General features: G+C 33.9%; 4 protein-coding genes across 8 annotated transcripts in view; 2 read left to right on the top strand and 2 right to left on the bottom strand.

Annotated features, from left to right (window-relative positions):
* The window catches only part of LOC145933977 (ubiquitin carboxyl-terminal hydrolase 48), a 54,313-nt gene extending 37,255 nt beyond the window's left edge, over positions 1-17,058 (bottom strand). Inside the window, exons 1-12 of one of the 5 annotated variants that reach the window (XM_083034080.1) lie at positions 16,615-17,058; positions 16,361-16,518; positions 15,432-15,567; positions 15,117-15,320; positions 14,710-15,036; positions 14,293-14,529; positions 13,966-14,216; positions 13,316-13,869; positions 13,126-13,227; positions 12,638-13,041; positions 12,197-12,551; positions 11,886-12,070 (exon numbers count right to left, since the gene is read on the bottom strand). In XM_083034080.1, the coding sequence (XP_082890206.1) occupies positions 11,886-12,070; positions 12,197-12,551; positions 12,638-13,041; positions 13,126-13,227; positions 13,316-13,869; positions 13,966-14,216; positions 14,293-14,529; positions 14,710-15,036; positions 15,117-15,320; positions 15,432-15,565 (2,753 nt within the window). In that variant the 5' untranslated portion in view covers positions 15,566-15,567; positions 16,361-16,518; positions 16,615-17,058. Of the gene's footprint in view, positions 1-11,885; positions 12,071-12,196; positions 12,552-12,637; positions 13,042-13,125; positions 13,228-13,315; positions 13,870-13,965; positions 14,217-14,292; positions 14,530-14,629; positions 15,037-15,116; positions 15,321-15,431; positions 15,568-16,360; positions 16,552-16,614 lie in introns of those variants that run through there. The other 4 variants (XM_083034078.1, XM_083034079.1, XM_083034082.1 and 1 more) reach the window with 4 other exon arrangements.
* The window catches only part of Rpl13 (ribosomal protein L13), a 169,483-nt gene that overhangs the window by 144,054 nt on the left and 1,763 nt on the right, over positions 1-23,666 (top strand). The window lies entirely within an intron of this gene.
* On the top strand, positions 17,244-18,802 carry LOC145933983 (gamma-glutamylcyclotransferase). Its single transcript, XM_083034097.1, has 4 exons — positions 17,244-17,409; positions 17,989-18,287; positions 18,365-18,469; positions 18,669-18,802. The coding sequence occupies exons 1-4, from the start codon at positions 17,305-17,307 to the stop codon at positions 18,688-18,690; spliced, it is 531 nt and encodes a 176-aa protein (XP_082890223.1). The 5' UTR covers positions 17,244-17,304; the 3' UTR covers positions 18,691-18,802.
* Leurs-m (Leucyl-tRNA synthetase, mitochondrial) lies at positions 18,497-22,434 on the bottom strand. The gene is made up of 8 exons (XM_083034083.1): positions 22,127-22,434; positions 21,626-21,833; positions 21,076-21,469; positions 20,106-20,989; positions 19,674-20,027; positions 19,314-19,554; positions 18,988-19,225; positions 18,497-18,826 (listed from the first exon to the last, which is right to left on the bottom strand). Exons 1-8 carry the CDS (start codon positions 22,235-22,237, stop codon positions 18,593-18,595), a joined length of 2,664 nt encoding a protein of 887 aa, XP_082890209.1. The 5' UTR covers positions 22,238-22,434; the 3' UTR covers positions 18,497-18,592.

Below are 23,666 nucleotides of genomic sequence, written 5' to 3'. Positions count from 1 at the left end.
GGTTATACTTGAACGATTATATAGCTGCTCCTGACACACAGATAACAGTCATGGTGAATTGTACATATAATAGTCGGGTACTCCGGTAGCGAAAGAATTAACGAAGGCGTTGATATAGCAACCGGCAAAGTCCGAACAAATTACAGATCGTACAATGATGAAAAACAGATCGAGCCGAGTCACTGTGGTCGGCAACTTATTGTTCGATACCGGTGCATAATATCCTGTTCTATGCACGAACGAATCTAGTGACAGTATCATTGTGGATGGCCTTAATCAACCGAGACGACCGTCGCGCGGTACTGGGACTTGCAAAAAGAAAATGAAGCATTATACGGATACAATCCGAGAAAGAACCGGATTATAATAACGTAAGAAGAAAATGTCAAAAGAAAAAAAAAAATAAACTGATGAATTTTGATATGATTCATTAATATCACAAATATCAATAGCCATGTATCTTCTTTTGCCTGTTCTTTATAATTATAAAATTTTATACTACGATTTCATCGATTATAACAGAAGTATATATTTTTTCTGCAGTAGATACACAAGAGTAGAACATATACAATATTTCTCCTTAAGATAAAAAATAGCATATTTAACAAATCAACTAATAATAAGTCATAAAGCGGCCATTCTTTCCCCCTCCGTTCCTCGCGAAATTGCAATATTCGCCCAAATGAGACACCCTCGAGATGCGAGGCACGATTATTCGTTCACAGATGCGAATGTAACTTTATCTTGTCTGGATTTTATTCCCGTCCTTCTATTCGTACGCGTATGATACGGGCCAAGAGAAATTCGTCTCGATAATTCGTCTCTCTTCGCGTTCCTTTTTCCTTTCGCTTCTCCATGAAGCTCTCTACGCGTTCGATGAACGAATCGCCTTTATTCCGCTCCTTCTCACGCGCGCATTCCTCTCGGAGCAGAAATAAATCTTATGTTTTCGCGTATAAGCGGCCTTTTAATATCACCACCCTTGATTTACCGCCGCAGATCGTGCATCTACGCGTAAGAGAGGCCGAGAGCCAAGGCTCCCCGCATGTTCCGCTGACATTTGTCTTCCGGGCACAACCCCGAGATCCAAAGCGAGTATCCCTAGGTTTTCCCTGATTTAGCGCTCCTCCCGTTACTATTTGACTAGATGATTCCCGATCTCTCCGGCGAGATTACCGCTTTTGTCAACGAATTATTGGCCGTGCTCGGACGAGACAACGATTGATATTCAACCTAATACATTTCCGTTTAAGTCAGCTGACAAAAGATTAGTCACTATCCCCCTTGCTAAATATAATTATTAGGCATTTTATTAATTAAAAGACTTTGTAAGTGAATATTGATGAACCTAAAAGAAAAATAGTTATGGAAAAAATGAAAAAAAATAATAATAAATAAATTATTAGCTAAAGCGTAACAAAAAGTGCACAACAATTATATTTTCAACCTTCACAATATTGCAATATCAAAGAATGAAATGTCAACGAGATACGATAAACGATATACGGACACGCTGCAAGATGCATCCTACGCGTTCGCTGCAGCATCCGGTTATGCAGCTCCGGACGCGCCGAGTGCATTGGAGCGTTGCAGTCATTACAAGAGGGCCCCTACGTGTCCGTGGTAAAAGGTCCTCTCGGTGTGTCCGAGTATTAAAAAAGGAATCCCAAAAGCCAGTCAGATAGATGGCGAAAGAGCGGGAGAAGTGGAGTGTGAGAGGGGAAGGAGAAAGAGCAAGAGAAAAACAATGTTGCTGCCGGTTACCGCGGGACACTCGGAAAATAAGAGAACAACGCGCGTATGTCCGTGCTGATCATGAGAAACGAACGACGAGACGCAACGAGACAAACCGCCGATGTACATCAGCGAACTTTCCCGCTGACAAATATATCCCCCGTCAGATCCGGCAAACTTAAATTTCCGGCAGTCGCATTTGTTTACCAAGCGGATGTCGATACACAACGAATGGAAATAATGAGTAGTATGAATAAAGCGAAGCAAATGCTTTTTCTACAAGCTGATAGCAAGATTAAACCTCTTAAAGTGAAGGCAAATAAAGCAAAGTACTAATTTTATATTTCGTATAAATTTATTTTTAGATCTTCTATGAAAGAGTTCCTAAATAAGATAATGCAATTGCCTATTTTTAATAATCTATGATATTGAGGAAAATATATAATTTAATCCGTGCACGCAATATTTAATAGCGTATGGATGAAAGTATCCGAGATATAAACGCTCAAATTTTGCTCGCGATTAATCAACGATGGTAACTATGTCATGTTTATATAAGACACGTGCAACAAAAACACGACTCTGAGGTTATTAAAAAAAAATAACATAATTTCGACATACGTCCAGGAAGTCGTGATAATTTAATGCGAGGCACTTTCAAGTTCATGAAGTGTCAGTGACATAAAGGACCAATGTTCGCATCTCTTCCATAATTTAAAGTATTTACAAATTAAGAGACTTAACAAGACTTCGTACAATACGAAAAGTAATAAAAATAATAAATTGAAAAAGCTCTGATATATAAATAAAGGACTAATAAGAATCAGTCACAGATATTAGGCGTAACAAAATTTTTAACTTCTTTAATTATAATATTTTGACTCAAAATAATTAAAATAGTTAAAAAAAATAATTGTTACGCCTAATATCTATGGCTGGCTCTTATTAACCTTTTTTTATATTTGAAAAGTAATGAATGAAATAATCAATTCGCATTCTACAAACTATTGGCACAGATAGAAAGAGAAGGTAAAATTTTTAGAAGAAATCACTTATAAAAGTCAATAATAAAATAACAGAGTAATTTTACTTATTGTCAAAAACTTAAGAGAAAGGATCTAATGAGGAAAGCATTATTTTCTTCGTCGATACTTAGAAAATGATGGATTGAAATAGATATTCCATAACGCGGAAATATTTTCACAATTAGAAACTTGTCCAGATTCTGTGTCTAATGTCATACATTCCCTCCCTTTTTGCAATTTTTAGAAAGAAAAAAGTATATCATCATCATCGACTACGGATTGTCCAATCGTCGAAGGAAATGCTCGAAATTTTGAAGCGGTCTCACTGGATGCTGCGCGAAATCACTCAAGACCGAAAGAGGCGAGCGAGATGCGGCGGATAATATCGTCGAAGAGCGAGAATGCGAGAGATGAGACAGGGAGGCAGAGAAAGAGACAATAGCCGGTCAAAGGAGGAAGATCGCGGTGAATATAATACGGCGAGAGTGAGCAAGGAGTCTTCGATCGTTGTCAGCGGGCGGAAGCTGGGCGGCCGCGCGCGACTCGGCTCGACCGGGCTCGACTCGGCACGGCGGTGCGCGCTAGAATAACGAAAGCTAATTATGCGCTCGGCTCGAAAAAGGGGAATCACGGCAAAAACCGTCGATAATCGACATCCTGCCGCAGTCCGTCGGTCAACAGGACTACCGCCGATGTAACTTCAGACCCTCCTTCTCCTTCTCTTCTTCGTTCTCCCTTTCCCCCCATGAGAACTATCCCGCGCGACCGAAGATCCTCTCCTCCTCTGAGCAAACAAGAAGACCGACCGGAGGCTTTCGCCGATGTAATAAAAAGGGAGTCCGTGGAGGATGCTTCTGGTCGTACGCGGCGGACTTGGACTATGCAGGTACGTTACTATCGAGAGGCGCAAAGATATGCGGCGTATTCGATTGATGAAAAATTAAGAGCGAGCGAGGAATTATCACGAAATAATCGATCATTAAAAAATCGTTCGAAGAAAAGTTCATCAATAAAATATTTCAGTTATAAATAATATAATTTCTATTATGAAGTTGATGAAGGATGAAGCTTGAAAGATTTTAAGAATTATGGAACATTGGAGTAAAAAGTAACCGAATAAAAGTTCGAATTAATTTTCAACAATCGAAAGTGATGGTTGCTCTGAAATTCAAAATGTTTTGTATCTTTTTCAATATGATTTTGTTTAATGATAAGTCGCAATTTTGAACAGATAAATTAATAGGCAGAAAAATGTGAAAAAATTTAAATATTACGGTATGTTATCTATAAAAATATGAATTTTCTCTAATATAAAAAAATCAGATATAATAAACGAAATCTTAATTAGTCATCGGACAATGGAAAAAAATCAATCGATGCGTGATAGGGCGATTACAGTGGGTACGTCTGTTGTGTAAGGGTTACAATATAACGGAGTTGTAACACATCTGTCGGCTGTTTTCCGGGCGTACTTGCAGGGCACTTATTATATACTCGTTGTAAGATCGGATCGTTGCGGCAGCTAAGCTCGCTCTTTTTTGCGGGACCTCTCAATACCGATCAAGCGTTCCCGATCGGAGAACAACACGCGTAAGTTGCTCGCCAGGCGTGACCATTGGGCTACCGCGATACACCGCGAAAAACGCAGCCACCCGCCATGCTTGATCGCTCCCGTCTATTTACATTGGCACCGTTGCGGAGAGAGAGCACAATCGACCGTACGAATATACTTTCCGATGCCCTGCACCCTCTCCGATCTGAATAAAATCGCGATAAATCGTGCTAAAAGTCGACCATTCGGACAAATCGATATAGTAAACAGATGTATAAAGCAAAGTGTGGAAATTTGGATGAAACTGTCAAAATCAGGACATGTACACAGAGAGAGTTTTCTTTTAGAATTTACCCTGAAAATTATGGTAATCGTGGGACAATATGGTATAGAAAGAATTTTATGAAAATTTCTCTGATTAATATTTATCACAATAAACATAATAACATCTACACGTTAAAATATAAAACATGTTTGAGTAATTTTACCATGCAGTTTAGTAAAATCAATCAAACATGTTTTATATTTTATTGTGATAGATATTATTATATTTATTGTGATAAATATTAATCAGAGAAATTCTCATAAAATTCTTTCCATACCATATTGTCCCACGATTACCATGATTTTCAGGGTAAATTCTAAGAGAAAATTCTCTCCGTCTACAATAATAAAAAAAAGAAGATAATATATATAAAAATAATATAATTATAAATTGAAAATATATATTGAACGCACGTATGGCTTTTGTAATTACAAACGATTAAAAATTCAGTCAAAAATTCGAAATAATTGCGACTGCTTTGAGAATATAAGAAAAGAATTTTTTCAAATTAGAAAATAATTTCTCAAGTCTTATACAAGACTCATAAAATTCATTCTGTATATTATGATTTAAAGTATATAACGATAAAAGTATAAAATAAATATTTAAGAACATAAAAGTATATCAAATTGACAAAAATGCGTTAACTCGTACATTTCGTATACAAATCCATTGTTAACCATTTTTAGAAAACTGAAAAGAATTATACGCAGAATAGCGACACGTAGATCTTAGATGAAGAGAATATGGCGAGGAAAGAAGAAGGAAAGAAGAGAATGAAAGAGAGAGAGAAGCGGGCGAAACGTTCAGCTCGCTTTACCAAGCACTGATGATAGTTTTTGCTCGGTAAGATTTTTTGCTTCTACCCCCGCGGCCACCCCCAAGGGTGGATGATATATGACCGCCCCCGAGACACTGGCCACCCCCGGGAGAATGAGGAATAGAGGAATGGAGAGAAAGAGAGAGAGAGAGGGAGGAGGATACATCCTGATTCCGAAAGAATTCTTTCCACGCGCCAAGCGTACATTTATATGCGTACGAATCCAATTATCGACGGAAATAATATATAGAATAATATAAATTAAATGCGAGACCGTTCACCATTAGATTCGTGTCATTTGCATAAAATAAATTTGCATAAATATAAATCGTTAGCACATTCGCATACTATTAATTCCAATATACATTTGAATCTTGTTGTGTTTATTCACGATAATTTATAGGAAAAAAATCAAATACAGATAATGTCACAATCGATCAATTTCCCAGATCAACCTTCAAGGGATCTCGCGTCGCGAATAGTAGACATTTCTCGAAAATTAGCGAAATATCATCGGACAAGAGAGGGAAGAGACGGTTCGAGTTTATGGTGGTAACGCGGAGGTCTCGCGCAATGAATCAATTTATTTAAGGGTAGTTGGATTTCGCGAGTCGATGCACGACGATGCTACGAGCCACCCTCCTGCAATACTAAGACTCACCCCTCTTTTTCTAACGTGGCTCGTTTCGTCGAATGATTTATAGTTTTCCTTCCGCGAGCACCCGTCTCCACACCCCCATACACCCGTGCTGTGCTCTCTCTTTCTCGCTGCATTCGTCTCGACAGAAGCAACCGGGCCGGGCACCCTCCTGCCAAATGTACGCAAAATAGTCGGAATTTCTTCGGCGTTTCACCCCTCGCTGGAGAGGACAGAGAAATCGCGCTACATCGAGTTATCGAAACGACAGAATCGCTTTTCCGTAAATAGCGAATTAGCTGTGATTGTCATAGAACGGAAAACGGACGAACGAGAGTGCGAGAATGACGGCATATAACACCTCGGGAGAAAATTAACTCTTTGGGTAGATTTATGCGCGCGAGTAAGATTTGCGTTCTCGAGCCAGCGTCGAATAGCCAACGTAAATGGCCACCGGGTGACCTGGACGTAGGACGGCGAGAATAATTAGTCATTTATGAGACCGTAAGTGGGACCGCAAATCGGTCCTTCGCGGAGGGACGACGACGATAGGGACTTTACGGGGACGATGGCGTTATCTTGAAATTTATTAATCATATCATAACGCGCGTCGCAGCGAGAGACAGCCCGAAGGGTGTCCGAAGCTACGAGAAAGACGAAGAGAGACGAGAGACACAAGCTACCGGCTCCATGGACTTATCTGGCACCTTAATCAATTCCCAGTTATTAATTATGGCCTCTGCCCTTCTCCCCGACCTCCTCCGCCTCCTTTCTACGTCAGCCTCGCGGCGCACGCTTCCGAGAACTACGGCACACCATTGTTCGCGCTGTTACAATGCGGTGTCAACAAGATCGCGGTCACATTTTCCCCGATGATCATTAATAATTATTTACCGAAGTGCGGAAGTCAGCTTAAAGCGCGTACGCCTGATGGGCGCCGACATTATGAAGAAGTTTGCGTTAAGGTACGACAAAGTAAACATTGCACCCACGGTGCAAATATTTATCCAAAGAATGGAAAATAAATCTACTTTTCTCGAATGAAATTTTATAGAAGAAAAAATTTACCATTAATTATTCAATATAAATTGAAAGTGATTTTTGAACATTTTGGTAACTATTATATAATAATTTTAATTTGAAACTATTATTGTACACAGAGAGAATTTTCTTTTAGAATTTATCCTGAAAATCATGATAATCGTGGGACAATGTGGTATGGAAAGAATTTTATGAGAATTTCTCTGATTAATATTTATCACAAAAATAATATCTATCACAATAAAATATAAACAATAACAATAAAATATAAAATATGTTTGACTAATTTTACTAAACTATATAGTAAAATTAATCAAACATATTTTATATTTTATTGTGATAGATGTTTTTTATTGTGATAAATATTAATCAGAGAAATTCTCATAAAATTCTTTCCATACCATATTGTCCCACGATTACCATGATTTTCAGGGTCAATTCTAAGAGAAAATTCTCTCTGTGTAAAAAGAGACAAAATTATTAATACTTTACAAAAAAATTAAATATCTCTACTTTATTGATTTGTAATTAATTTCATCAATGTATATTTTATATACTCAACATATAATGGCTTTCTCAAGTGTCAATTTTTAAATTACCAATGTCGGGGAATATCCATGCCAAAAGAAAGGACGAGTGGCGTCGAGCGGAAGTTGAATGATCGTTTATGCAAATCCTAATCCTTTCGAAAATCCATTCGAGCGACGTTGACGAATTGGCGGGGGACTTTGAAGCTAGTTAAACAGATTGCAATCCTCAACACCATTTGTTCTCTTAAGGATGCGGAAGCTTCTATCGCGCATAGTTATAGCGAGACTTAACTAATTATCGATAAAGAGATAATAGTAAACCGTCGTTTATTGAGAAAGATAAAATAAGCTAATCGTTTCTATATACTTTTGAAATATAAAAACACAATTTCGATTTACACATCGTACGTAATATAATTCAAGAGAGAGAGAATGTGTAAGAGAGTTCTTTTAAAATAAAATCATATATTATTACACGCCAATTATTAGTAATATTTTCATTATATTTAAGCTACAAAATAATCACTTTTTGAAAATTGGTTTATGTACTTAAGCTGAGAAGCTGCTTTCAAACTGATAATACGCGATGAAACGATAAATACGAACAGCTGATTTTTTTTATATAGAGCAATATAAATATAGAAAATTTAATTTAATAAAAGAGATATGGTAATAAAGAGTAATTTTACATTCCGAGTACTTTGCAAAAAGACTGCACACCATGCATATACTGTATAATATAACTATGTGTGATGGAAGCAACGAACTATGGGGGTTTTGTTCGAAAAATACAAAGAACGATTACTGGCAGTGGTGGCGCAAAAAACGGCGGCATGCCCGACCTGCTGAAAAATTAATCACCGACGTCACAAAGGAGTCGGTCGAAGACAATGCCAACGGTCCGGAAAAATATTTTTCACATTTTCTCTCCCTCGGTTAATAGCAAATTCTCGATAATGAATCGTGGACACTCGCAATCTCAAGAAATGGGACAAAGTAGCGAATTATTTTTTTTTTCCTCGCGCTTTATCTTTCAAACACAATCAAATAGAATTTCATTATTATCTGCTATTTTAAAGACGCTCCGTTAGAAATTAATAATATATATTACGCGAAAATGTAATATTTTATGCATCTAAATCACGCAGAAAGGCGTACATATACATATATCTTCCTTGTTACTCATATAATTGCTTGTTTAATATGGGAATTCGAGCACTTATTTTCATACCCCTACATACGTGTACTAAAATCGCGTGTGACACGACAAACGTGTAATCCGCGAGAAGGGTTGATCCCGGTTTAGCTCACACACCGCTGAATCCACGAGATTTAAGCCCCGGCGAATTTGAATCTGTCAATCCGAAGCGTCCAGCTAGCGTGTCGCGCTACGACACGAGAATGTATAATAAGGGAGCGTTCACAGATAATGCCGTCCTGGATGTTAAAAGATCTTTTTTCACTGTCAGAAAGATCTCACTCGTATTCATGAGATCGTGTGTTCGAACAAATTTGTATACTAAATACATATATTTAGAGAAGAGATCTCTTTTTTGTTTAAGAAAAGACAAAAAAATTTGATAATGAGATTTAAAAATCTCGTTTCATGTGATTGAAAAAAATGCAAAGATATAACAGAGAGATTCGTATGACATCTCACTATCGTCAAAACAAGTTTTAGTGCAAGATGTACGATATTTTCTGATGTTTATAATTTATATTTAATCGAGATTTAAAGTTAAAAAAAATTTGCAGATGTTCATTCATGCAAAATAAAACTATAAAAATTTTAAAGAAATTTATATATTATAAAGTTTATATATTAAATTTTCTTTTAGAATTTACCCTGAAAATCATGGTAATCGTGAGACAATATAGTATGGAAAGAATTTTATAAGAATTTCTCTGATTAATATTTATCACAATAAAAATAATAATATTTATCACAATAAAATATAAAACATGTTTGATTAATTTTACTAAACTGCATGGTAAAATTACTCAAACATGTTTTATATTTTAACGTGTAGATGTCATTATGTTTATTGTGATAAATATTAATCAGAGAAATTTTCATAAAATTCTTTCCATATCATATTGTCCCACGATTACCATGATTTTCAGGGTAAATTCTAAGAGAAAATTCTCTGTGTGTGTGTGTGTATATATATTTTCTCTTAGAATTTATATTTGTATAATATACATTTTCTTTTAGAATTTACCCTGAAAATCATGGTAATTGTGGGACAATATGATATGGAAAGAATTTTATAAGAATTTCTCTGATTAAATATTTATTACAATAAAAAATAATATCTATCACAATTATTAATTATTATATAGTTTAGTAAAATTATTCAAACATTTTATATTTTATTGTGATAGATATTATCTTTTATTGTGATAAATATTTATCAGAGAAATTCTCATAAAATTCTTTCCATACCATTTTGTTCCACGATTGCTATAATTTTCAGGGTAAATTCTAAGAGAAAATTTTCGGTATATTATACAAATATAAATTCTAACAATAAGAGAAAATTTTCTCTGTGTATATACATATATATATATATATATATATATATATATACATATATTCATAATATATAAACTTTAAAATTTTTATAGTTTTGTTTCGCATAAATGAACATTTGTAATTTTTTTTTAACTTTACATATTATATATATTGTATATGTGTGTATATATATATATATATGTATATAATATATACAACAGCTTAATATATTAATTTGCAAACATTTGATTAGCATACACGGATTTGATTAACAACGGATAGAAAGAAAGAAAAAAAGCTGAAATTTATCCTTTGCGAGCACAAATATATTTCGAATATGTGCCTCTAGCATGTTTTTCGACACAAAGTGTGTAGATTAGGGAGGATAGATACCAGAAAAGTAGAAATTCGAAGAAGATCGAGCGAGAGTCCAAATTGCATTTACGGTCTTGACCGTGGAAGAAGGCGAAACGATATTAAGACACCGGTGGCCCTTCGTCGGGGTCGATGTATCATTTGCCGGCGGGTCGTTAAGCGGTTTCAATTAGTTTTCCCGTGCAGGTCTTCCTCCGCACCCACACGAGCATGGAAGGAGAGAACCCACCGCCACCCAGCTTAATCGCGCGGTCCAGTTTTTTCTCATAATTAGGAAAAGCTCGTTAATACATCCCGGATATCTATCCTCCCTATCCGCATTTACGACAACCAGTTTTAACCATCGAACTTGACGAATTCAAGAACGAGTATTTGCCTCCATGTATCTCGCAATCGTATATATAGAGATTAAAGCAAAAAATATAATATAAATTTTATGCCCAAAAACATATGTTTAATTAAAAGTAGATAATTGTATAACAAATTGAATCTCAAATTGAAAGTTTTGTACTAATATTAAATAGAGAAATAATAAATTTATCTTTATTTTATTCTTTGCATATTCGAAGAACGCCTTTTTAATAACGCCGTTATAGCGCCTTTCGTTTGCGAAAGGTTAAGTATCCTTTCGTTAGCTATATTTTTATTCAACGACAGGCTGTACTACTTTTATGATTAACATCTTTCATTAAGGCATCCAAACTTTATTAATTAAATGTATCTTACCGTATATTTTATTCACTGATGCTACTCTAAACACGTCGAAGTAATTGTTGTTGTATATCAACGTCTCTTCTTTGGCGGGAAATGGCACGGAATGAGAGAGAATGGCGGGAAATGGGGGGAAGCATTAATATTGCGCGCGATTTTCGAGACAACTAACGCCATCTTAATTGCACCACACGAATGTACGTAGTTAATTATCGACAAGGAAAATTTACCGTGAAGATTACTATCGAGAGACAGAGAGAGAGAAAGAGAAATAAAAAAAGATCTCGAAAAAAAAAGGGGAAAAAATACTATACACATTGTAAATTTTTTTAGAGACTTTCTAACCCTAAAATATTCTCTGTTTAAAAGTAAAATTATCGCAATTTGAAATTATATTTGCATATGGACATGAAATTTTATTTCTATTTAAAGCAATAAACTTTTTATATACGTGCAATTCAATGAACTATGGGCAAGACTATCGCATAATTTTGCTCAAAAAAAAAATGCAATTATAAATCTTTTCATGGTTACATTCATTAATTATAATTATAACACTCATTAATTATAATTATAATAATAAACGATAATTATAATAAACAATATAATTTATTACTCACCGAATGAAGGAACGCCAACTATCCAAGAAACCTTTCTCCACAATGTAGAATAGCCTTGTTGGATCACTGCACTTTAAAATTTCATTTCTATTCTTTCCATAATATAATTCGGTGAGTTCGTCTTTTTGCTGCTTCGCCTTTATCTTGTCATCTTTCTTCGCTCTTTGTGCGTTTTCCATTCTCTCCTGAGACATCAATAAACAACAATTTATATATTTAAAAAATTATATTTATTTAGTTATATTAGTAAAAAATTTATTTAGTAAAAAATTCTTTAATTCCTTTTTTAACAAAAGCATAATTTTACAAACCTCACAGATTAAACAGACTGCTGATCCAATAGAGTATTCTTTCGAATCCGGAAAATATTTTCGAAGAATCGACCAGGCTTCTTGAGGTATCACTTTTCTACTGGAGTCTGCTGTTTTAAGAGAATTATGTTCGCAGAGTAGATCTTCATTAAAGTTTATAATAATTTCATTTTCTTCGTTTTCATCAACTTCTTTCAGACAATCATTGCCATCTTTGTCCACATTTTTATTCTCTTCGTGTGGAACATCTTGGCAATCATCCATCTCTTGTTCCATACCCTCTTGAAACGTTTCCATAGCTAATTTTCGCCATGATCGTAATGATTCAGTACCAATTATATAGCTTGTTTCAGAACTAAAAGAATATCATGATTATTATGGATATATTAATATTATTTTTTTTTTATTATAACAAACTGTTAAGAATTATTAAATACTTACGGTTCTTTAAATGTGCGAATTAGCTCAGTAACTTCTTTATAATCTCGTTCAAGTGCTAGTTTGAAACGCAATAATTTGCATCGTCTTTTTACGCAAATTTCGCATAAAGATGTTTGATCTAATCGCGGCCCTCCTCGATATTTATCGTAAAGTATTTGGGCAACTATTACCGGTATGCATTTCGCACGATTAACCTTTAATGGATCGAGTCGATAGTGCGAACACATTAGAGTGGAATTATCGATTGGAGGAACACTGTCTGCAATGGAATGTCCATTCAACCATTTTGATAACCAGTCAGTTGGTATCCAATAATATTCATTCCAACATGTTGTTGATTGGATCATGTTATATATATCTATCACGAGTTGCCGTTTGGAATTTTGATCTTCAATTTCTTTTTGCTAAAAAAGAGAAGAAATAATATAACAATGAGCATAAAAGAGTTTACTAAACCTGAAATTATTTCTATGTTATAATTTCCTTACCTTTTCTTGTTGCGCTGCTAACAAACTCAATTCATGTTTAACATTTTCTTGCCTGACAAGTTCACGCATTGTGTTACTTACTTGCCAATTCTCAAATTCCATCTGTAGACATGAAAATGTATTTATTTAATCGAAAATATTACAATATATTAAAGCACATATCTAAAAAATTTATTTTTAAGAAAGTTACTTCTTCGTAAAAATCTCGTTCTCCACAACTCATAGCTCTGTGCGCAGCACCATTCAGTCGTTTGTAATCAAGTTTGACAACTTTTATTACTGGCTGTTTTAAGCATTCAATCTTTTTCTGCATTTGTTGCGAGGCAGAATTAAATGTATCTTCACTTCCATTCGCATTAATAACAGTTTCTACAGTTTCAACTTTATCCGTAATAAGTATATCAGTCTTTTGAGATACCACAGTCTTATCCATTTCCACTTTATTCTCTGACCTTAAATTTAATATTTTTTCAGAACTTTCTTCTTGAAATAACGGTTTATTTTCGATGTTATTTTCTTGTTTTGTTTCATCCAAAATGTCTGATTTATCTTTAACTGTAAGTCTTTCTAAGTAAACAGATTCATCGGAGACATTTGCTTCGACATCAGATTTCTTCAACTTCATTTTTTTCGTAGTATTTATTTGACAATCCGCAGTTGACTTTTTATAAACCAACATATAAGCTGTATTGGATGAAAGAAATCCTTTTGGAACGCGTCCACGTTTCATTGGTTTCACATTATCTATACAAAAAGAAAAAAAAATATCTGACTTCTGTCTTCTCATGAAAATTCATAATTTTTTTTTTTAATTTTATTAAATGCATAATATTTAATTACCATTTACGCCATCCTCAATCCGTTTATTCTGCATTTTTTCTACTTTATCGTCACTAAACTGGTACCATTCCCCACTTGAATTACATATATTTGCAATGTAATGTCCAGAATGAGCAGATGGACCTTTGTGACTTAATACCGCGACAAGACTGTATAAGTGAGTTTGAGGTTGGCACCTAACATATTCCGACATATCGAGATCTTCGGGAAACTGAATGTATGAATTTAACTTTCTTTTCTGTCCGGAATCTCTGTCATGGAAAATTAATGCGCTATTATATTTAGCAGATAAAGATTGTCATTTGCGTCGTAAAGTCCAAAACTTACCTATGAAAGACGAAACGCATTAGTTGGATGTTCAAAGTTTCTGGAAGAGACTCCAATCGTATGAATCGTCTGGCATCCTTTTTGTCATTGCAAGTGACGCAATGATATTGATTCGCACCCGTCAGCTGTTCTTCTGATAAATACTTGTCTACCGCCTCCTTCAAAGTTGCCGCCAGTTGTAAATCCAATTCATAGAATGTGGTGGACGTTGGATACTCAGTGCCGCACGTCGAACAACTGCATCAAACATAAAATTCTAATTATCTACTAAGAAGTCATTTCTCTCTGCCAAATCAGGTTTGTCGCGCCATTCACCGTAGCGAACAACGTGTCCTACCATGTTTTCATCGTCAAGATTCATCGGCATCATCATCGTTTAGGACAATTCTCATTTGTTTTCCACTTCAGAAAACCCACCAATTGATATAGCTGTATTTCCCCTGGGTCAGCATCTGCAGCATCCGCATCAGGTCTGAGTTTTGCTGTAGCTTTCCTTCAATATGGCACAGTAGCAGCTTGGAGAATTCCTGAGCATCCTGCTGTGTTCTGGTATCCAGGGATAATGCAACAGCGAGATTCATTGGATCAAGAAGACTCCGATTTCCGAATTGCATCATTGCAAAAATATATTGCAATTGGCCGACTGCAGTTCCTGGATGGTAGGGTAGTCCTGTCTTCTCAGTCTCTTGCAATGTCTCCTTCTCCTCTGGATCTTCCGTAATATCCCATTTGTATATTATTCTCCTGTATATTACCATTAAATTTATTAAAATATATTACACACATATACAAAGATTTCGTTTTATATAATATATATTACACACCTCATATCTTCATTGTGAAACCACATTTGAATTAAACTATTGACATAGCAAGTAGCACCAAGATTTTTTAAACCAACATACTGAGTTGGATCACGTAGTTCGGATAGAGAACTTTCTAAAGAGGCTATCTCAGCTGGTTGTGACTTTATATACTTTTCTTCTCCTAAACCTGTTAGACATTGAGGATTATTGGCACAGTTACGTCTGAAACAACAACATAATGTGCTCTAATTAGGATACATATTTAAGACAATCATAATATCATGATACAATTAATACATCTTTTTTCACATAAAAAAATCATTCTTGACTTACTTGCAATTTTTACAATTCTTTAATCCAATCCTATATGAAGTTTCTAAGTGTATTTTATCAATTTCTTCTGGACTAACGACTTCTGCCCATGCCCATGCTACCTTGTCTAAATCGATCTTTTTTGTCGGTGGCATATCTGCAACATAAAATATATAGAGGATTAATGTTATAGATCAAATAATCATATTGTATTTTATTGACTCTAATTGTATATAAGTATACTGTGCACACACACAATATAATAAATATATAATGAATTATCAATCACAGTCATCGATGATATTCGCATGTTTTATATATATATATTTATTTAAATAAAAATAGAATAAAATAACCTTAACCTTCCATTAAATGCTAACTCAATGAATATATTGCTGAATTTTATATAAAATTGCACATATATATTGCACATATATCAATTCTAGATGTATCTGACCGAATAAATCATCATATAAAATTTATTAGAATTTATTAATATATTAGAACATAAAAATTTGAAAATTCTGAAAGACGTTTAATTTATAAGCACACTGTGTTTTCGAATGCGTTTCTCAAAGTAATCAATTAAAAAATAATTAAAATCAAAACGATGTGCTTGTTGTTTATTCGAGTAATCTCGTAATTTTTCGCGCCACAATATCGTTTCTTTATTTCGGAGAAACAAGAATAAAGAGGTAGAAGAAATTTGGAGAACATCTTTATGATAAGAAATGCATGAAATATCGGATAAGCATGTGTGTGAGAAAAAACAAAGCAATAAACTACTATAAAATGACAAATGACACATGAAGCAGCGAGTGCATATATGTACCTGCTCGCATCATTTTTCTTCACAATTTTACAAGGTTATAAAAAAGAGATCGCCATTATTCTAACGGCATTATTTTGCAAAAATCATCAAAATTATCACGATTCATGCTATCACATACCGTTCCTTCGAATTCGCCGAGAATGACCCACAGAAAACGATGAAACTGGACGAAAGAACGGAAAGCTTTACGAAAACAGACATACACCTCTTCGGTCATTCGTTGCCATCGTCGCCATATGCAATCGGCTCGTATCAAAGCGCGCGTCAAATCAATCTCTAAAATTGCGAAGCGATGGATCATCGTAATAGAAATTTGAAAATATTCACTTATAATGAACTGATGTGCAAGAAAAAATTTAAAAGTATACTTGCTTTCAATATGTTTCTTTCCGCAAAGTTATATTTTTAGCAATCGCTGTGTGCACAAGATATCTTATCATTTGTAGATACACATTTGTAAACTTCTACATATGTATATACCGGGTGTCCCATTTTAAAGGACCCATTCAAATATCTCAGAAACACTGCGTTAAATCAAAAAATGTTTCCTACAAAAGTTGTAGGGTTTCGAGGGGGACATAACATAGTAATATTCATATGACCTTGGGCGGCGTCTCCAAGGTCAAGTAAAGGTGAGAATAAATTTTTTAAATGGAAATCCATATTTTTTATTATAACATCTCTTTCTACTAATTAATTTGAACAACTTTTATCTGAAGCATTTTTTTATTTTCTTCAAAATTCACCTTCTCACCTTCAAATTCTCACCTTCACTTGACCTTAGAGATGCCGCCCAAGGTCAAATGAATATTACTATGTTATGTCCCCCTCGAAACCCTACAACTTTTGTAGGAAACATTTTTCGATTTAACGCAGTGTTTCTGACAATGAGATATTTGAGTGGGTCCTTTAAAATGGGACACCTGGTATATAGTGCAATATATGTTGCCACCACGATTCATTTTGAATGAAGTAGTATAATTACAACGTTGAATGTGAGAGCATGAACCACTTTGTGCATTAAAAATTTATAAATTTTCAATCAATCTCATTGTCAGTAAAATGTCTTGCACATTTTTATATTTTGCTTATGGAAGTAATTTACTTGCTAAAAGGATACGCTTAAATAATCCAACTGCAATAATGAAAGATATTGGTTATATAAAGGTAATATTAAAAGAAAAATATGAAGAAATACCTATATCTTATTTGTTTTATATTTCTAAGTTTATATGTGTATTGTTGTAATGATGAGTGATCATGAAAAATTACTGGATGATTTAATAAAAAAGTACCGACCATTCTTTAATGTAGGCTATACTTGTAAATTTTACACACCAGTTGTTTGCATATAAGTGCAAGTATTTTTTAAATATATTTTTTTAATAAACTTATATATATAAAACAAATGTATTTTTGAAGGAAGTTTATATATTTTATATATAATATTAGATACTAAAGATGAGGTAAAGATAATTATAAAAAAATAAGTTATATTTTATTTCAAAAGCTAAACAAAAATCTTTAAAAAAACATTTATATAAAATATAAGAGATTCTCTTTAGAATTGTATAAAAATATTTATGATAATGTGTAAATTGTGCAAAAGATTAAATTTTTAAAACTTTTCTCATCTTTAATTCAACTAGAAAGCTTGAATCTTATTTTAAAGATAATTGTTATATCATTATATTTATTATATATATATATATATATATATATAATACATGTATATATTTTTATTAGAATTTTAGGTTGGATTTTCATAGATATTCTAAACGATGGTGTGGAACATCGGCAACAATTGTAGAAACAGAAAATTCAGTTGTATGGGGTGTGGTCTGGGAATTAGATGAATGTAACTTATCTACATTAGATTGTCAAGAAGGTGTCCAGGATAATATATATCATGCAATGTCAGTGAATGTTAAAACTCCCAGTGGTACAATTCTAAACTGTAGAGTATACCAACAGTGTGATAATCCAAAAGAATACATAAAGCCTGCAGATCTTTCAATAGATAAGAGACCTTCACCGTTATATCTGTATGTACCTACATATATTTATGATTCAAAAAATTAATATCTTAATGTTTATCAAAATTTTTGTCTCCTTTATATAGAGATATGATATTAAAAGGAGCTCAAGAAAATAATCTTCCTGCCGATTACATACAATTTTTAAAAACTATACCACATAATGGATATGAAGGAGAATATGAGATTAGGTAGGCAACTAGTTGTCATGAATATTAAAGTTAATTGAAACATAAATTTTATATAATAAATAGTTTTAACTCTTATAATACAATTTTTATCAATATTCAATGTATATTAAAAAAGTATAATGCTTATCTTTTGTCTGTGATAATATTCCTAATATCTTCTTTCTGTTTTTCCATGATTATATACAATAATGCATCGCAGCCTTTCTCTGATTGAAGCTTGATTTCTACAATATTTTTATCATCTGCATTTTTTTGATAATGTGGATCAAGGATCACATATTCCAATGCCATCTCTGCTGTCATTTTGTCTAATATATGTCGAGGAACTTTCAATTTTAAAAATTGTCTTTTGTTTACCTAAAAATATGTTATTATATAAATATATCAAATTAAAAATAAAATTTCAAAAATTTATCACAAGCAACATTCCATGTGCAAAGTTTTATAAACATTCTCATTTTACATATATTTATGTTTTAAGAGTATTATAATGTATATAGATATATGTATATACTTACAAAAACATTCAGTACAAGTTTATAATCCATATCAATTTCTGGCCATTTTTGTTCAAACACATCTTTGTCCAAGCTTACTTCGTTATTATCTATAAGATGATCTTTCACAGAACAGAAAGTAGCCCATAACTCGGAGGCAAAATGTGGAACAAATGGAGCAAGCATTATAATTTGAACTGCTAATGCTCGTTCATATTCGCGACTTTTTCTCAAACATTCTAAATCAACCTTTCGCAAACTGTAATTATAAATTTAAACTTATTGAGCGTACATTAAAATATTAGAATTACACATAGAATTGAATATACTGAATATTATTTATTTACCTATTTGTAAGACCTTGCATTCTAGATATTGCTATACTAAGCTGCTGTGATTTTACTATGTTAAATGTTACATTTTTGAGAAAATAATTTCGACTGTCAAACATGTATGTATTGTGTTCAATATATTTAGAATCAGTAGGTTCATTTTGAAGTTCCTCCAGAGACATATTGTCACGTTCACTTTTAAATTGTTTAACAGTGCTCCAAAGGCGATTTTGCCAATTTTTTATACCAGGAATAGCTGCAATATTATATGAGAATAAATATATTATTTTCTAATATATTTAATTATAATTTAATAATTGCCATATATGTTCGCTCATAAAATACCATTATAGAGTTGATTTTTAAGATACTCACTATTTTCCGACCAATTCCTAGTGGATGTGGGTGCAACATCAGCCAATATTAATAATCTAGTTGTATCTATTCCATATTTGTACAACAAGCTAAGAGGTTCGACCCCATTGTGTTTTGATTTTGACATTTTTTCCCAATTCATAGAGACAAGTTCTCCAGACTTTGTTTTATATTGATCTCCTTCTTTTATTACATCATCCTCTGTCAAATATTTGCCAGTATTTTGAGTTTTATATGTTTTACCCATTATTACTCCTTGCACAAGAAGCTGTCTAAATGGTTCTCGGCATGGTATAAGACCTTCCGAATGCAAGAAGTGACTCATAAACCTGGCATAGTATAAGTGGAGCACAGCTGAAATATATACAATTTAGATATTAAGTTGAAACATTTATTTAAATTTAATAATTAAAAGAACTATTGTTATTATACCGTGTTCTTTGCCACCTATGTAAAGATCCACAGGAAAAGCTTCCTTAGCTTTTTCTATCGAAAACATCTCCTTTGTATTTTTGGGATCTATAAATCTTAAAAAATACCAGCTGCTGTCTACAAACGTGTCCATAGTATCGGCTTCCCTAGTCGCCTTTCCTCCACACTTGGGACATTCTGTCTGCAAGCAATCTTTTGCATCGTGAATGGAAAATCCTTTATTCGACGATGAGTGTATTATCTTTGGTAATGTCACAGGAAGTTGATCGCGAGGTACTGGTTGAGCACCACAATTTGTACAATGAATAATAGGTATAGGTGTACCCCAATACCTTTGTCTAGAGATTAACCAATCTTGTAATCTCGAGCTTACTGGATATCCGCCTATTCCCAATTCTTTAGCTTTCTGGAATATTTCAGACATCTTTTGCTGTTGCTGTTCATAGTTACGTATCGAATGGCGCGTAAATGGTATTCCAACTAACTCGGAAAATTTTAAATCATCCATTGACGCCGAAGGTATACCCAAGTGGGTATCTCTCCATGGTGAGTAAACCACTTTATCGGTGATAAAAATCGGCAATTCTTCACCCGAAAATGGATTTATTATTTTTGCATTTAAACCTTTTATTCCGTCATCTATATCATATGTATGTTCTTTACGATATAATATATTTTGAGGAGATATAGCAACAAACTTTGCATACTCTATAAATTCTGGCATGTCGGTCCATAAGTTTATTGTCTCTGGAAAATCTGGAATTTCGGATATCAATTTAAAATCGATATTAATACCGTTACAATCACCTATCCAGTGCTTTTGCAACTTTATGATATCTCTCCATTCCTTCAAGCTTGGATCCTTTAAACCTTCGATCAATGATCTGTAACACATAGTCAAGTAAAATCAAATTGACTTTGTAAAACACCATTTATATAATATTTTAATATATATATATATAATACTTACTTTGCAAAAGCTGTCGTTCTAATAAACCATTGATTTAACAATTTTTTTTCTACTATTGCACCAGATCTCCAAGATCGCTGATTCAAGTCCACCTGTTCTTCAGCTAATACAGTTTGATCAACAGGATCCCAATTAACATAGGCTTTCTTTTGATAAGCTAAACCTTTATCAAATAATTTTAGAAACAACTCCTGTGTCCATTTGTAATAATCTATATCACAAGTTGCAAATTCTCTCTCCCAGTCAAAACAGTAATTCAGCCTTTTCAATTGGTTACGCATTGTCGTTATATTTTCATTTGTCCATACAGCAGGATCAATTTTTCTTTCAATAGCAGCATTTTCTGCTGGTAATCCAAAAGCATCCCAACCCATAGGATGAATCACGTTTTTACCTAATAAGATTTATTAAGTTAATTAATTTAGTTCATATTTGTAACCTAAAAAAATTATGTCTTGTAAAATATATTCTTAAAATTTGCTTTTCTTTAATATAATGTAAATCTCACATATCAAATATTATTTCTTGTAAAAAATTCTTTCTCACCTACCTTTGAGTCTATAAAATCGAGCTAAAACATCACTTATTGTATAAACTCTAACATGGCCCATATGCAAAGCCCCAGATGGATATGGAAACATAGAAAGAATATAAAATTTATCTTTTATGTCATTATTAGCGCTGCATTTGTAAGAATTAACTTTATCTCTCCAATAATGTTCTATTTTTTGCTTCACGGGAAGTGTGCACTCCGAATACTAAAAATCAATAGAGATTGGATAAATAATACAATAATATTTATGGTGAGATACAACACATTTTACGAATAATAAATTTATTTCTATTATATTTATATAATATTTAAATGTGTTGTGTGTGCAGAATGTGTGGTTATGAGTGTATTAAAAACTTGTATTATATTCGCAAAAATATTACGATGAAATAAAGCCAAAAGTGTGACGTAATTATTATGAAAGCGTATTTGTATATTGAATATTTTAAACACTGCAGAAAATCACAACGATGTATGTTTAAATAAAAATGTTTATACCGATAATATATTCACTGCGGATGACGATTGTCGGTGAAGATTATTACTGCAAAATCTTCGTATCTTATATCGAGATAGTATTTTAAAGGACCGCGACATATTTTGCACCATTATAGAATATGATTTCCGTAAAGACAAAGTTGACACGGAACGATTCCCTTATTAAATCATATTCAAGATTGTATGTACATAATAGTTGCTTTCCATTTACATCAAAACTCCATATGTTCTAGGGACTTTAGAGGAATGCTCGACTGTGATTCGTCGATTAGCTTACGGCGAGAGGGAGAGAGCGCGTGTCGATATGCGCGCGCGTTCGACTTTAACCTTCAAGTGGCGCTGCGTCACGTGGTCGCGCGGCGGTCGGAATTCGGCGGCACGGAGTGGGGGTGAGTGGTGGGGGGTGCGCCGTGCGCCGCGCGCGCATCCCCCCACCACTCACCCCCACTCCGAGCCGCCGAATTCCGACCGCCGCGCGACCACGTGACGCAGCGCCACTTGAAGGTTAAAGTCGAACGCGCGCGCATATCGGTGGCTGATGTTCCATCTACGTATTTTATTACGTCTGTGGGCCGTGTTTTTATTCCTCCTTCCTAGGCTGCGTTCGGAAACGTCACCCTATATCACTGAGAGAGAAATGATATAGAAAGAGAGGGAATGCACTCAGTGACGTTTCCGAACGCAACCCTACTGTTATGGCACGTGAATTTTTCAATCATTTCTATCATTTGAATCATTTGATTGATCAGAGCGAAAGAGATAAGGATTTCTCCATCCCGATTGATCGATTAAATATTTGTAGCGTCAGTTTAAGCGTTAATTTAATTTAATCTCATTGTCAGTTGTATATCAAATGCGTTTGTTGCACTATTTTGACATGTTAAAATATATGCGCAACGACACGTTAACGATAGCGATATCGTCGTTAAGAGTTACAGAATCCCCGTACAGTTAACGTTTGATTTAATTTTAATATAATTAGGGTGCATTTTCACTTGACGCTGTGACGCTGGATTTCAGCGTCAAGCATCAATAAAAACAAATTGACGTTAGCGTCTGTTGACGCTGGCGTGAAAACAGCCTAGCGTCCAAGTTACAGCTGACAAGCGTCTCGTTCTTCGTTCTCTGAAAGCTGAACAAATCAAGCTTTTTCTTGACGTTAGCGTCACAAATCAGATCACGTGATCAATTAGACGCTAGCGACAAATTGATAGTGAAATCGCACCCTCTAGACTCACATTAAAAGTAAGGTTATGAACCTGTATTATTGTGGCGGGATATCGTTATGCTTTAAAAACTCACGATTACTCACGATAAAATTTACAATGTTAGATTTAAGATTATTGAGAATATTTTCTCACTTGCGCGTTCCTTTTACTCACTAAACCAATGACGTCATATCTGAGTATAAAATACTCACATAACTGAGTGACTCAGTATCACTTGAGCGTAAAAGGAAAGCAACTATTATTATATCATGTACGCTGCCATTTTCCTATACGACTCTGGATAAATTACTGTTTATAAATTACAAATTGTA

The sequence above is a fragment of the Prenolepis imparis genome, unplaced genomic scaffold (genome assembly GCF_030444845.1).
Source record: "Prenolepis imparis isolate NDT839.2.m4 unplaced genomic scaffold, iyPreImpa1.0 SCAF_3, whole genome shotgun sequence".
Lineage (NCBI taxonomy): Eukaryota > Metazoa > Arthropoda > Insecta > Hymenoptera > Formicidae > Prenolepis > Prenolepis imparis.
The sequence above is the reverse complement of the archived record's forward strand: the minus strand, read 5'-3'. Positions and strand labels throughout refer to the sequence as shown.